Source organism: Geospiza fortis, unplaced genomic scaffold (genome assembly GCF_000277835.1).
Source record: "Geospiza fortis unplaced genomic scaffold, GeoFor_1.0 scaffold242, whole genome shotgun sequence".
Classification (NCBI taxonomy): Eukaryota; Metazoa; Chordata; class Aves; order Passeriformes; family Thraupidae; genus Geospiza; species Geospiza fortis.
This window is the reverse complement of record NW_005054574.1, coordinates 313,127-328,759: the sequence shown is the minus strand read 5'-3', so window position 1 is coordinate 328,759 and position 15,633 is coordinate 313,127. Positions and strand designations below refer to the sequence as shown.

The window sequence follows — 15,633 nt, the reverse complement described above, 5'->3', positions numbered from 1 at the left end:
ATGGAGTTCCACCTCCGGCGGGCGGCTCTGGGAACGGCGGTAGCGGAGTGTGCTGTCGGCCCCTGGCCGGGCACAGGGAGGGCAGGCACCTAGAGCTGTGTGGCTGCTGAGGGGTGACTCGTGGCTGGGAAGGAGCCCTGAAGGGCAGCGTGCCCGGAGCTGCCTTACGTAGACCCGGCTGTGGCAGGTGACTCCTCCCTTCAGAACATGCCTTCAAGCTCCCTCTGGCCTGCTCTGATCCACATCTTTCCGTCTCCTCACAGAACACCATGGCCACTGTCAAGGACCAGCTGATCAGCCCCATTGCGGAGGGAGCCAAGGTCCCCAACAACAAGATCACGGTTGTGGGGGTTGGCCAGGTTGGGATGGCCGCTGCTATCAGTGTCCTTGGAAAGGTACGGCTCAAGGACAGCATGCTCCCCAAGCCCCCGTGCTGTCGTGCTCTGCACTGCCTGTCTTAGCAAAAGGTGGGACATTTGGGAGGTTGGCACAGGAATGAATCATTAGCAGCTCGGGTAAGCAAGCAGTGACCTACAAGCCTGACCTCCACATTCAGCCTCTCCTTGTTCTCTTGCTTTTCTGTCTGTGCTTAGCAGTAAATGTCTCATTAGGCAGAATGATTTTCCAGGCTGCTGGGAAAATGTAGGTAGGAATGAGTCCACAGCCCCTACCAAACTTCTCATTCTCTTCTTAATTTTTTATTGTTCCCCAACAAAGTTGGAGTTTGCTTGGTGAGGGAGCTCTGCTGGGTAAAGAATGGGGACAAAGCAAAAATCTGGGTGAAAAATAGGATAGCAATCAAGAGTGTTTGCTTTTATTCTTTTAAAGAATATGTGCTCTAGTAGCTGAAAATACTGCTATCCCCTTCAGCAGCTTCTTGATTTCTCTTAAGCCCTTTTTGCTTGTTTATATGACTTTATTTTTTTTTCCAGAGAGGTGTTAGCTAGTTTTTAAATAACTAAAAACAGAGGGCTGAACTTGGAGGTCATTATGACTTTTCCTGCTGCTGGTTTGTGGGATATGTTTGTCAAATCTCATGGTGCAGTCTTTGAGCAAAGTAAAGGCTTATTAATCAATGAGGATGTCTTATACTTTGCACTTTGTTTTTAGAGATTATTGTGAACTCATTAAATTTGAAAAGACAGATAGAAACTGCAGACTTTTTTTTGTTTTTAAAAGAAGGCACCAACAGATATGCCCTGCACCCTTGCAGGGGCAGATCTTAAATCAGGTAGTTCACAGTCAGATGAAAAATCTTGCTTGTACAAATAAACCAGCTGTAATTAGTTTGTAGATGACCCTCCAGTGCATTACCCTGAGGATGCATGTTTTAATGCATGTTCAATTATATTAAAAAAAAAAAGTAAGGCCTTTCACTTGCTGATATTCATGAACCCTCTGAGCAAAGAAAAACTGACAGAAGGAACAGGCCACAATGAAACTAAGTGCGAAACTGATGTGAAAATGGCAAGTAGTTTTTAAAACAAATAAGTAAAGAAGAAATTTAATGGAAAAACAGTGATAGTTTCATGTGGGTTTTTATATATAACGATTTTTAAGCACATGGTTGCCTGTCATGGTCTGAAATCAGTTGTTTTTGATGTAACCTGTTGGGGAGCCAGCTGATGTTACCACAAATTGAACCACAATTCAGCATTCATTTAATGCACTTTTCTAAGCAGGGTCAAACTGCCTTGTCAGATATCTAAGCACAGAGTTTTACTGTTAATGAGCAGTATGCACTAAACCCAGAATAAGAACTGGTTTTAAAGTCTTCAAGCATGGATGATGACATGGAGTTTATTTCAGTCAGGCTTCTGCTTTTACTCTCTCACGACTATAAGCTGCAGTATAAAATGTTTTCATAATAAAACCATCTGCTTCTTCTAACTGAATTATAATAATGTAATAGAATCATTTGGGCTGGAAAAGATCTCTTATGATCATTGAGACCAACTATTAACCCAGAACTGCCATGTCCAGCACATCCCCAAGTGCCACATCTAAAAGTTTTATAAACATATCAAGGGATTGTGACCCAACAGCTTCCCTGGGCAGCCTGACCACCCTCTGGTAATGAATTTTTTCCTCCTATCCAATCTAAACCTCTCCTGGCACAGGGTGTATCCTGTCCCTTGTTCCCTGGGAGCAGAGCCCAACCCCACGTGGCTGCCTCCTCCTGTCAGGGGGTTGTGGAGAGTAATAGGGCTCTCCTGAGCCTCCTTTTCTCCAGGCTGAGCCCCCCCAGCTCCCTCAGCCTCTCCTGATGCTCCAGCTCCATTCTCCAGCTCCGTTCCCTTCTCTGGACACGCTCTAGCCCCTCAATATGATTGTAGCGTGGGAATACAGGATTTGAGGTGTAGCTTCACCAGTGCCAAGCCCAGGGGCATGGTCACTGCTCTGGTCCTGCTGGCCACTCTGTTCCTGATACAGCCAGAATGCTTTTGGCCTTTTTGGCCAACTGAGCTGGCTCATGTTCAGCCACTGCCGACCGATATGATGTTGGTTTACCTTGTGCAAAATGCTTGGCTCTAATACTGATTTCAGTTCGTTGGTGTGATATTAAATGTATAAATTTGTATGACTCTAAAACTTCCACGTTGGTTATTTAGTTCCTGCTCAGTTAGAGACAAGTCACTGATATTACCATACTGATTTAGAAATGGGAGCTAAATCTGTTCTACAACATAAATATCACACAGTAGCTCCTGTAGAGAAAAATAGCTAAAGAATCCTTTTTTCTCTCAATTTCAGTGTTGAGGAAGTCTGTTCTTACTGTACATTTTTGTGAAATGAATTGACTGATAGCATGTTGAAAGAGAATACTTATTTGGTAATTAGACAGTGTGTTCTTTCAGATATTTAAATATTTAAAACAGGCCTGTTTGCTGGATAGATTTAGAAGGTTTGCCAGAACTCTGAAAGATGTAACTTTTTTCCAAAGGTAATAACTAAATTAAGAAGTGCTTTCCTAGCAAAAGGTTGGCTGTGCACTCAAACTCTCCACAAATGATACCTTTTTTGGAAAGTCTGAGTGGGTTTTGTGAATCTGTGCTATAGTAGCCTCCAACTTAGTGAGATGCATCAGAACACCAAGATAGTGCTGGTTTATTTGGAGAAGAGATGCTTTCAGATGGGTGAAACGTGTTACTTTAAAATGTAATTTAGCTCTGCTCTGGGTTAACTTTAAAATGCATGTGAACTGCTTCATTGACTCCACATTTTGTTGTTTTTAGGGTCTTTGTGATGAGCTTGCTCTGGTTGATGTTATGGAAGACAGACTAAAAGGAGAAATGATGGACCTGCAGCATGGGAGTGTGTTCCTTCACACTCACAAGATCGTGGCAGACAAAGGTGCACTTCAGTTTCTTTGATTTAACACTGATATTTTGTGACTTTGCTTCATAGTGGAGAATTAGTTGTGCAGTCCTAAAGAACTCTTAGGATTTGGCATTGAAAAAGGTGAAGTGTGTGAGTTGAGGTGAGTTCAAATGAACACCATAATGGGAGTGGCTCTTGAGCTGGGCTGTCTTACATCTCTTAACAATTTGGAGCTTGTTTAGTAAAATTGATTTTAGTGAAACTGTATGTAGAAGAAATAGTATTATTTTCATAGTGGAAATGAGAGTCAGAATGGCTAAATGGACTCTCAACACCCAGGTATTGATATATCAGGTCAATGTTAGGAGATGCTGCTGGCTTTCAAACTGATGCCTGGGGTTTTGAGTTTGAATGCAATGCCCAGTGCAGAAGCTCCCTCTAACTCCTGTGTTAACACAATGCTACTGGAATTAGTGGAGTTACTTTAAACACGCTCTGTATCTTCTCCCCTGTGCTCTGGTTAGACTATGCTGTCACTGCCAACTCCAAGATCGTGGTGCTGACTGCAGGAGTCCGTCAGCAGGAGGGAGAGAGTCGCCTCAACCTGGTGCAGAGGAATGTGAATGTCTTCAAAAACATCGTTCCTCAGGTTGTCAAGTACAGCCCCAACTGCATCATCCTGGTGGTTTCCAACCCAGGTAATTCAGTCTGCTCCTAATTACTTACAGATTTGGTTTGACAAGATAAAACATTAGCTAGTTCTCAGAAAATCTCTTCAAATACAAATTGTTGAAACCTGATAGCTTTTTGTGGACATCTTGAGAGTACAGACAGATACTCTGTACTTTCTGATGCTCTCTTTATTCAGAACTTGCCATAGTGTCCATTTTAAAAGAGGGCTTTGTGATAAATACTCAAGTTCTTTGCATACTTTGGCTTAAGCAGTAGGAAGTTTAAATTTTTTCTCTCTAATGGAAGCTTTTGTGTCTGGATAGGATAGGGCTGTTTTTCAGCATGAAAAACTTGCCCTATAGTTCTGGCTGTATTTCCAGAAAACAGAATTTGCATGCTGAAGCCCATGGTGAAACAAGGGCTGTCTGCGCTCCACAGTTCAATTAAAACAGGAAAAAGAGTTAATTATGCATATTTTTCTGTTCACTTGCAAGTATCTCATTGCACTGAGACAGCTTGGATATTTGGATGTCTAAAGGTGACTGTAGATATTCTGATGTGCTTTTTTGAGTGTCCCTGTAGGGTTGTCTTTGCTTAATTCAACATCTGAAACCACTACTGAAGAACTGTGGTGATGAAGTGACACTGCTTTTAAAGAAAACTTGACAGAGTGGAACCATTGCATGCTCTGTTAGGGGTTGAGTGATTATCTGGTGTACAGTCAGCCAGCGTTCTGAGCAAATACAGTGACTTGCAGCAGTTCTGAGCACTTTCCTGAAAACCAAACCAATAAAAAGATCAGGCCGTTCTGTTTCTAGCAAAGCTGAATTCAGCCTGTCGACTTCTCTCCAGCAGAGCAGCTGCATGAGGAAAATTGCATATTGCTTTTTCAGAATTATTTTTATAATCAGTGTGTGGAGTTTTGTCCACTAGTCTTATATAGTGAAGGTCATAGTGAGCCCCTGAGAAGAAACTTCGGGGGTGTAACCTTGACGCCCTTCCCTGCCCCAGCTGAGGCTGTAGGGAACACACCGCTGGGGAGGTGTGAGCTGTGCTTTGGTGCCTGAGCAGAGCAAATGATGCATTTCAGATCTGTGTACACAAATGTGTTCCCTCCTGAGAACTGCCTGGCTCCTCAGAGTTGGAGTCAATTCCTGCAGCGTGGTTATTGCTGTTGCTTTGAGCTGTGAATTAGAGCTCTCTGCTCACAATCTTCCGTCTGCCCTACCTAGCTTTGGGTTTTTTCCTAAAACTGTATTTTTAGAAACACATGCAGCTAAAGCACATTGCTCATCTGGCTTTTCATGCTGCAGAGATGGTAGATGTAGAAAGTGCTTAGTGCACAAATCAAGAAATGAAACTGAAGGAATTACCAGCTACAACGAGTATGTAAATCTCAGACTTTTGGTTGTAAATTGTTCACCCTGTTGTTGTGATGGTGAACTGGAAGGAAGCATTATTCAGGAAATTGCTGGAATGTTTTAGCCACATGAGATCAGTCCCAGTTCTGAATGCCCTAGGGCTTTAACTGTGACCAAAAAAAAGTGTGTCCAACTTTAGCTGGTAGGAATCTAATCTCTAAAGACCTTCCTCAAATTTTCTTAGGGCCCATCAAGCTACTGTTTAAAATTTCAAGCACTGCATCGATTTTAATCCCGCAAACAGTCAAATCCAAACTTCCTGGATCAGTGAGCACAACTGTGTTATGAGTCCTCCTGATTGCCCTGCTCTGCTCAGTAAGGAAATTTTTGGAGCATTCTTGGTGTGAGTGGAGTTTCATTTGCCCTGCATGCTTTTCCTTTCAGTGGATATATTAACCTATATCACATGGAAGCTGAGCGGGCTGCCAAAAAACCGTGTGATTGGAAGTGGCTGCAATCTGGACACGGCCAGATTCCGTTATCTGATGTCTGAGAGACTTGGGATCCATCCAAGCAGCTGCCATGGCTGGATCTTGGGAGAGCACGGTGATTCCAGTGGTAAGGAGCAGCTCTGATCTCCCTGGGAATGAGCCAAACCATAGCAGAGGTTGAGGTTTCTTACAGGATTCTGAAGGAACAGCTGCAGTTGAGCTCAAGTAGCTGGTACTTTGCTGTATTTTTATGAAGATTAGAGTTGAGAGAAGTGCAAGGAATCCACCTACACATATTTAATAAATGTGATTGTGGCTGTACAATTAAAGCCTGAGCTGAAAAGGCCAGTTTTGTGAGGCTATGTTATGAAGGCTGCAGCTTGCTTCTCTTTATCCTCAGTTTTTGGAGTACCATTCCATAGCCTTTGGCACAGTTCTCCTCTGAAAGCAGTATCAGCACTCACTAGGTCAATAGCAGAGCTTGTTATTCTAGCAGTCCATATCCAGACTAACAAAATTATCACTTACCTTATTTTGTGACTTTTCTCCTTGCTGTTTAAAGCAAAGATAATTTTAAAATGAGAAATCAAAGAAATTTATCTGTCCAATTCAGTTCATATATTCCAAGTCTGAAATGCTGCAGCAGAACATTTATGTACATTGTTACTATTTTATATTTTCATGCTGTGTATTTCTAAGGGAGCCATCTCTTCATTGTCCCATTGCATTTGATCAAAGTACAGTGTCTGATCAACAGCAGCAGTTATTGTAGCCAGCCCTATACCAATGAAAGCAAAGTTTGGCTGAGCACATGCAGAGCTTATCCTATGTCATTGTCACAGCTGCTTTTTCTTTGAAGTAGCTCCAAATTCCTGCTTACTTCCCAAAAACAGAGACTCAACCTGCCTCTGAGCTTCCAGGATGCAGGGAGAGGTGCATATTCCTGTCTTGATAGTCAAAGTTTGCATATTGCTGCCCTCTTATTTGTGTAAATAAGTACAGACTTCTTGAAGGTTAATCCTAATACTGATTAGTGAAAATGCAAATGCTGCAGTTTTGAGTAAAATCAGTTCTAAAAGGCCAGGTAGCTAAAATATGCCTTTTTACTAGAATTCGATGTTTCTGACTTCAGAAACTTCCAGGTGCTGAGTGCTGTCACATGTTACAAGTGACTTGTTAAAGTGCCAGTACTAAAACAGTCTCATGTTTGACTCCCAGAGTTCTCAGATTTAACTGTAGCTAAATAAAAATGTAAAACCTGCCTCAACCATTGCTGTGATTCTGGCTGCTCCTCCTTTGTTTCCAATTATTTTGGCTAGGAAAGGTGGAGGGGGAGTTGCCACGTGCTGTTGGCACTGATGTCCTGCCTCTGTTGCAGTGGCGGTTTGGAGTGGAGTGAACGTGGCAGGGGTTTCCCTCCAGGAGCTGAACCCCGCCATGGGAACTGACAAAGATCCTGAGAACTGGAAGGAGATCCACAAGCAAGTGGTTGCAAGGTATGATGATATGAGGGATAATGTGGATGGATGCCATGCTGACAACAGTTTGTCTGCACTCTGTCTCTTCTGGTGCAGCTTTCATGCCCTCTTAGGTAGAGGGTTGCTTGAGTGAGTGGGACTGCTTTTCTAAACACAGAAATGCAGGATTTCAGCTAGTAAGATTTGTGTCCTGCAGGGAGACAGGTTGTTGCATAAGAAACCCACTGAAGTGCTGTAGCACTTGAGCTGTGGGGGCTTGTCTTCCCACATGGAGCTTCTTCAGTGGGTGACTTTGAACAAAGGGCACAAGCCCAAGAAAAGGTAACATGTTTGTGTGAGCAGAGTGTTGGAATAGAGGAAAATGCTGCTCATGGATGCAGGAGAGTTTGTGTACAGCTGGCTGCATGTTGCTAAGCCTTTTGTGAAATGAGTATACACTCATTGGGATAAAGTTTGTGCAGATGTTGGCTAAAAACCTCAGGATGTAGTGGTGCTTTGACTCTAAATGTTTGCCTATTCCTTTTTGCCCCTGACTGAAACAGAGCTTGTCAGGTATAGGTGCCATTTGCTACTTAACACTAGGATCTCTTCATAGATGGGAGCTAATTTTGTTTTCAGCTAATCCTATGGGAACAATGGTATTCTTTATTATGCATAGGGGATAATGTAGATTTTATACTTTATCCTCTAATGTTGAAACATGTAACTTGGGCATTTTAATTCCAAAACATACAGTGTGTTTCAGGAGTTTCAAAATTTTTAAATGGCTAACATTGACTGGTTTTAAGACTTGTAATTTGCAGTGACTTGCTTGAAGATATCTTAATGAAGTTGTATTTCAATGTTTCCTCAGTGCCTACGAGGTGATCAAACTAAAAGGATACACAAACTGGGCTATTGGCTTTAGTGTGGCTGACCTCTGTGAGACCATCCTGAAGAACCTGTACCGGGTTCATTCAGTTGCTACTCTGGTAAAGGTAAGAATTGGGGGCTGATTGGACACTCTGGCTCTTTTTTGTTCTGGACAGGCTAAATAGCTTCTATTAGCAAGGTGCTGAATGAAGGAAGCTTTGTAAAATACTGCTTTGAATTTCAAATGGCAGCTAACTATTGCTCTTTCTTCTAGGCTGACCTCTTAGCCTACTCTTGTCACAAGTATGGAGCTGAAAAGGAAGTTCTCTGTGCAGAACTACCTTTGTGTGAAGCTTTGCTATGTGTAGCATATGCAGATTCCTTGAAAGGAAGTTTTCAGTGTAAAAGTGGAAGAGTTCTTGGAGGTCCAGCTGGATTCCAGGAGCCACTGTCCTTTTATAGCTGGTGTAACCTGCTGCATGTGGTCTGTACCAGCTCCACAACCTCTGCTGCAGCAAGGGCTCTGAGCTCCCTCTGTTGGCCTGTCCTAATCCTGTGTATGAATCTTTTCAGCTCCTTGCTGTATAGAGCTAAAGTGAGAGAGAGGTTTGAAGGTGGGGTTTCTGCCATCAGCTGTTTGGTATTGCCAGGCATTTGGTCCGAAACAGCTCTAAACTATTTATTTTCTTGAATTCATTGTGGCTGAAATTTTTCTGCAGGTTGTAAAATGATGGTTTTTGAGCTCTGCAACATAAATCAACCACAGATCTGTGGTGAAAGGCCTGTGTCTGATTTCTTCTGTTTGTGACAGGGCATGTATGGCATTCAGAATGAGGTCTTCTTGAGCCTTCCTTCTGTCCTAAGTGCCTCTGGCCTGACGAGTGTCATCAACCAAAAGCTGAAGGATGATGAGGTGAGCCAGCTGAGGAAGAGCGCGGACACACTGTGGGACGTCCAGAAGGATATCAAGGATCTGTAACTCCTGAATGTTAGGTTCTATCAATGTTGTAGAAAAACAGCATGTTGTTTGCAGATGGGGGTTCTACTCACTGTGTATCTCAATGGTCAGCCTGAAATGTTCTTCCAGACTTTTGTCCATGGTAGCTAAGCTTATGCTTGCTGTAACGCACAAACCTTGCAAACAAATAAAGCGATTTTCAGGTGTCTTTGGTTGTCTTAGTGACTCTTTCTGTATGTAAATTATCTGCCTTACTCTGACTTTTTCCTTTAGTGTTTGTCACAGACTGTGTGGAAGTGTAAATTCGATATGTCCTTCTAAAAGGTTGGAAAAAAAGTAGTAAGAATGAATTGGTGGGATTTCATTAGCACCACCTTGCTGTGAGGCTTTTCTCAGTCCAGGTGCTGAGTAAGTGGAGTTCATTCCAAGACCTGTTTCTGATAGAGAACTTCATAGTTTTACTGATGAGTAGAGGAAATGGAAGGAACATTTGGGTCTGTGCCAGCAGCAAAAAAAAAAGCCAGCAATAAGGTTCTGTATGCTGCTGGCATAGAGTCACATAGATCCTTTCCTCTTCTGGATTAAATTCTTTGCTTGTTAATGGTGCCTAGTTCTTATAATTCAAAAAACAATATTATTTTCTATTTGATAATCCAAAATTCAAGGGTTTTTTCTGGACCTGGACTGGAATGTTGTGGTTTTGGTCTTGTTTATTAGACAAGTTGGGTCTTAAATCTCTAAATTTCAGCATGAATGTTAAAGGCTTTGTATACTTGGAGGGGGAGCAGATTTAAAAAAAAATTGTAGTTTATTTCTTAATCACTTACTGTTGTGGAGTAAATATTAACCATAAAATAGAACTGCTCAACCTAAATGTCCAGGGGACAGACAGCACCAAATCCATGTGTCTTGTGGGGCCTGTAAGTTTTGTTTTATAACAAATGGTCTGAGACTATGCTGGAGCAATTTAAAGGTCTTTTCTATCTGCATTAAAATGCTTTGGATATTGGACTAAAACACTTTCACAAGCAGGTAGCTTAATTTTTGTAGTTCCTTTTAAAAGGGAATATCATGCAAGTGTTATATTGCAGGTTAACTTCTGTGATTCGGTAAGGATCATGTAGTTACTGAAATATGCATGGCATGCTGCTGGCAGCATTATTTACAAAGGGTATCCCAGAGACCTCGGGAGATGTTTTATTCTTAGTTACAGGCTAAATTCCAGACTTCTTTGCCAATAGGGGGGAGGAAATTATATTCTCTGCTTTCCTAGCTTGGTGTGGAGATCTGACTGGAAGGCTTTCCACACCAGGATGGATTAAAGTTCCTGCTAAGAACTGTTCATGATCAGCTGGATTTAGGAGGTAAATAGCACAAGGTGCTGCTCTTTTCAGGACACAGCCATTAGGAAAATTCACCTGAGCACTTTTAGTACAGGAACCTTGCACAGTTCCTTCCTGGCTTTGTTCTTAACGCTCTTCTCAGCAATGAAATAATTCAAAGTTGTGGGACCTTGCAGGATTCTTGAGTGATGTGCATGAAGAGGCATCAGCTGTCTCAGGGAGCAGGGAGTGCTCCCTTTCCCCTTCTGGTCGTGTTGTATATTGATTTTTGAAGGTCACCTGGCTACAGTAAACAGGATTTTCCGCTGACTGCATCCTCATACATTACAATGTAGGGTCAGACCTTGTTCTGTGGTTGGCAAACTGAGACCCAAAGGGACATTTTGAGCATCCATGGTCCTAGTGCTTGAGCTGAGGAGTTCTGTCACCGGCTGCTTCAATCCCCTCCAGGTGCACAGGGGAGGCTTTTTTTGTTAGTGATCACAGACTTAACAAGATCTTTAGTGCCTAGACATTAAGCAAACAGAGAACTCATGACAAACTCTGTTCTGTGTAAAGACTAAGCGGATACAGGTGAAGGAGGAAACTGAAGGAATGAAGCAAAAACTGGTTTGCGTGGTGAGAACTTTTCTTGCACATCAGCAATTTCACTGTACTACCCTTTTTTCTTTCCTTTTTTTCAACTTCTGCTTTTGGGGCTATGACATCATGAAGAAACATTCTAAAAAATTTAGGCAGCAGTGAATAGCCATCCTGGGTGTTATGCAGGATTAGTTCCAAATTGTTAAATAGGAGTAAGTATCCTGGGTTAGTGCATTTTAAGCTTTTACAAATAGGCTCTTCAGCTCTTACTTTCATCCACAGATGCTTGTAAGACCTATGCAAGTGCCACAATGACATTGTGATTATTTTCTCTTAGGAATCTTAGCACACACAATCTTTTCATTGCAGCTGCATGGCTGTAGAATAGCTTCCCTCTGTGTGTTTATACAATACCAGCCTATCACCTCCTGTTACTTGGAGTCTATCCACAATTTAGTATTATACAACCATATAAATTCCTAAATAACAATATTGCTGTAGGACGTCTGTGGGTTTTAATCCAAATAGGTTCATGTTTTCTTCTGAATGCTTTGTTTGTTCAGGCCATTGATCCACAAACTTTGCTTGTTTTATCCCAAGAAAGGCCATACAGGTTTTTAGCCACATTCTTGCGTCTCAGGAGGTACCTTGGTCACTCCTTGGCCCAGCAGAGAACATTGTGGTGCTGTTGGGCAGAGCAGTGCAGCTAGCAAGAAGAAATGCTTCAAAACACTTCAGAAAAGTGAGGACAACCTCCTCTGTTCATTCACGCAGAGGTAAGATCAGTAATGTTATTTTAATTGCCATAAGGCTCTGGACCCCTTTGCATTTGCAGGTGCACAAATATTGGAGAGCAGAAAGTCACCTTGATTACCCTGCAAATGTACATATTGACAAACAAGGGACTTTACTGACTTGGTGTTAAATCATGTACTTTTTTATTAGTCAAAGGATAACATTGGGACAGGAAATTGAAGGCACATTTAAACAGTGAGTGTTAAAATGAACACAGCTGCAGAGAGATGAAAATGTTTTATAAATTTATTTTGAAGACTTGTAGTGCTGATGTGACTTTCATACCAGCTAACTTAGAACTGTGGTTTATGGTAATTGGGTGACTTCAGTTGCTCACTGAGTTCCAGTTACCTTGTATTTACACAATTCATGTTAGCCTTGTGCCACAAAGAAATGCTATTTCCCCTGATTTACAGGTGTAAGTCAGACCAATTAAGCCACAAACTCTCAGTGGAATGTGGATGCTGAACTCCTTGCTGTCAGTGTGACAAGTAGCCCAGAAACATTTAGGAGTCAGATCCTTACATTGTGCTCCTGTGGCCTCCCAGGGCAATGTCTAATTTTGGGCATTTCCTCTATAAACAATTCTCCCCTAATGCATGTGTGTGAATCCAGCCTTATGCAAGGCAAAACTTCCAAAGCCTTTCAGACTACAGTAGCCAGGGCCTTCCTAAAATCCACACAGTCGCTGTGGTGTACTACATTTTTATAAACTTCTCCTGAGATACCATTGCTGTGTGAGCTGTTATTCTGTGCCAGCAAGGGAGCTGTGCAAATCATTAACTTAGAATGCTCTGTTGGAGAGGTCAGGCTCAGGAGGGCTGGATTTGCTCAATATCTGAAATGAATAACTTACCAGCAAACATAAGCAACAAGGACCAGGCAGTGGCTATGCAAAGTAAGATTTCTGAGTAAATACCTTTTTCTTTATGGTCTTCTCTTTAATAGCTCTCTCTTCAACATTGTTAGGTATGTTTACACATTCAATACCTGAGGTAAAAAAATCCAGAAAATCTGTCAAAATAGCATGAAGGTGGATTCCAACACTGATTTCTGGAAGGAAATATTGATAATTCTTGTTCTGTGAGATACACTAAATGAATATACAAAGGGAAGCAGTTTTGCTTGAGATACAGCTTTCTCTCTGATGCTGATTCTGTATCTTGGGCAATAAGACAGAAATGCAATGATTTCCAAAGCCTCTGTTCACTCAGCGGTCTCCACCAGTACCAGATACTGGAATACTCTCCCAGTATCTCTGGGAATCAGTCTAAGAACCACATCAAACTTGATTTTCCTACCCACAGCACTGGAGTCCCTGATACTCTGACTGAAGATCAGTCTAGAAGAGTATTTGTTGAACTTCTGTTCTTTTTTCTGAGTTTGTTTTTCCCATTGCAAATTGCTGTGCAGAAGGAAATAACTTTAATGTTACTTCTGTACTGGTTTGATTCTGTGTGCTGCAGGGTTTTGTTTGTTTGGTTGGGTTTTTTAAAGATAAAAGACAGAAGAATAAGGAGAAATATCTTATTTTTATATATTTCAAGTCAGTAGAGTGACTCTCAAGGAGGCAGAAAAGATGTTAAGACCACACTGACCTTAGCTCAAAAGCCTCTATTGCACAGAGTAGGATTTATGCTTAAGTGTTTTGTTGAATGGGGTTAAATTTCAGTATGTTAAATTTTAATTTTAAGGGTTATCATGGCATAACCTGTTTTTTATAAAGTCCTCACTATACTCCCACAGCTCAATGAATGGAAATGCCTCATTCAGCCCTGCACCTCTGTTTGCAGCTGTCTTTCAAAGCATAGAAACCTTGGTTTGCAGCCAGAGGTAAAATGATGCAGTGGCCACTTGCTGCCAGCCCTGACAACAATTCCTCCAAGGTCACTCAAGATAATAGATGTAATAAGAATTCATACCTAGTCTGAGCATTTTAACATGAGAAAAAATGCCAACCCAACAAAAATAATAACTCCAAAAATCACAACAAAAAACAAACCCGGGAAGAGTTGACTTTGATGTAACAGAAAGGAAAAAGAACTATTGGAAGCAAAGGAGTCAGGACAAAATCAGAAACTTCCAGAGCATATATTTACAAGAACAAATAGTGACATGACAAGGGGCAATGGCTTCACACTGACGGAGAGGAGATTTACGTTGGATATTGGGAAGAAATTGTTCCCTGTGAGGGAGCTGAGGCCCTGGCACAGGGTGCCCAGAGAAGCTGTGGCTGCCCCTGGATCCCTGGAAGTGCCCAAGGCCAGGCTGGATGAGACTTGGAGCACCCTGGGATAGTGGAAGGTGCCCCTACCCACGGCAGTGGGGTTGGAACTGGGTGATTGTTAAGGTCCCTTCCAACTCAAATCATTCTGTGATTTTATGATATTTAGTAAGTCAGGCTTCTGTCTCTCTGTGATTACAACTTCTAGACAAGGAGCAGATACCACAAGTTACACCAACATACTGACAAATTCCTATGCTAAATATGACAGAAACACTGTGTTGACCTCAGGAAATGAATCATTATCAAAGAAAATACATGTGTGTATATCTTTGAAAGTGTTTGTGTCTTTGTACATGAGTCTGAATCATAGGTGGGGGCTTGGCAGCAAACTGTAGAAAAGAGGCAAAACAGTGTATTAGTCCTACATTTTATTTTTCAAGTTACAGCCATGTCAGACATCACACAGAAAATCTTGATGTCTCTCAGAAATTGTGTGCATGTGCCTGTGCATTTATTTCCCAGTAGAATTAGCAGGATGTTTTTAGTCTCTAATGCCTAGTGCCCACTTCAGATACAGACAGGGACACTGCTCCCTCTCCAAGAATGTGAGCTGTATGTCCTTCCTTTGTCAGATCACTTCAGGTACCTGGGGTGAGGTGAGTTCAAAAGGGAACATTCCCAAATCTCTGCTCACATGGGAAAATGGCACACATGAATTGTAGCATAGATTATGCATTGAGCAGTGCTGTCCCTCAGAGGGATACCTCCTCATCACCACATTCATTTTAAACTTTAAATAGGATGGTGGTATTCTCCTCTATATACAATTTGCAGGATCCAGCTTAGTGGCCAAGCTACTCTGGCATAATTTTCCAAAGCCAATTCCAAAAATATTAACCTTAAACTTGCCCATGGCATGCTGATATTTGCAGGATGGCTCTCATTGTCACTCCTGGATGAAACAGTAGAGACCAAAATATTCTGCAGGGCTGGGAATGTCAGCCTCTCAGACCAACTGATAGGAATGTCTTTGGTTTGGTGCGTCCTGAAGTCCATGCACTCCCAAATTCCTAATTTAGGACAACACACACCAAGTGTCACTGAGAAAAACCCATTGTGTCCCATCAAATGTTTTGTAGCCCTTTCTGCCTTCTGGCTGTTTCACATGATTATTCTACATGACTGCCCTCTAACGGGAAGAAAAATTCTCCCCTTGTGGGAGATTTGGATCATTTTTTGGCCTTGCACAGACAGGGCAGGAGTGAAGGCCATCACTTCGCAGCTGGAATGAGATGAACTTGCTGCCAGGCAGGCAACGAGGGCTGTTCCTAGAGCACTTCTGGGCCCCTCCCTGATCTCCCCGAGACTCTGCAATGACAAAACGACAGGAACACTGGAGAACTCGTGTGAATGCCATCAGTGCCACCTACTGCTCTGTGTCACAAGTACAGTGTGTGTGCATCAGTGACTGCTACAAACCCTGTCCTTCCCTCCTCTCTAATTTGACTCAATGTCTACGCATTTTTAACATCCATGTCTGATTTCCCACCCCC

The 15,633-nt window shown here is 42.1% G+C and overlaps 1 protein-coding gene across 1 annotated transcript in view; it reads left to right on the top strand.

Annotated features, from left to right (window-relative positions):
- The window catches only part of LDHB (lactate dehydrogenase B), a 10,482-nt gene extending 1,141 nt beyond the window's left edge, over positions 1 to 9,341 (top strand). Inside the window, exons 2-8 of the mRNA XM_005429766.3 lie at positions 264 to 395; positions 3,237 to 3,354; positions 3,846 to 4,019; positions 5,799 to 5,972; positions 7,224 to 7,341; positions 8,177 to 8,300; positions 8,987 to 9,341. Of these exons, the coding sequence (XP_005429823.1) occupies positions 270 to 395; positions 3,237 to 3,354; positions 3,846 to 4,019; positions 5,799 to 5,972; positions 7,224 to 7,341; positions 8,177 to 8,300; positions 8,987 to 9,154 (1,002 nt within the window). The 5' untranslated portion in view covers positions 264 to 269 and the 3' untranslated portion in view covers positions 9,155 to 9,341. The remainder of the gene's footprint in view (positions 1 to 263; positions 396 to 3,236; positions 3,355 to 3,845; positions 4,020 to 5,798; positions 5,973 to 7,223; positions 7,342 to 8,176; positions 8,301 to 8,986) is intronic.
- Positions 9,342 to 15,633: the final 6,292 nt, after the last annotated feature.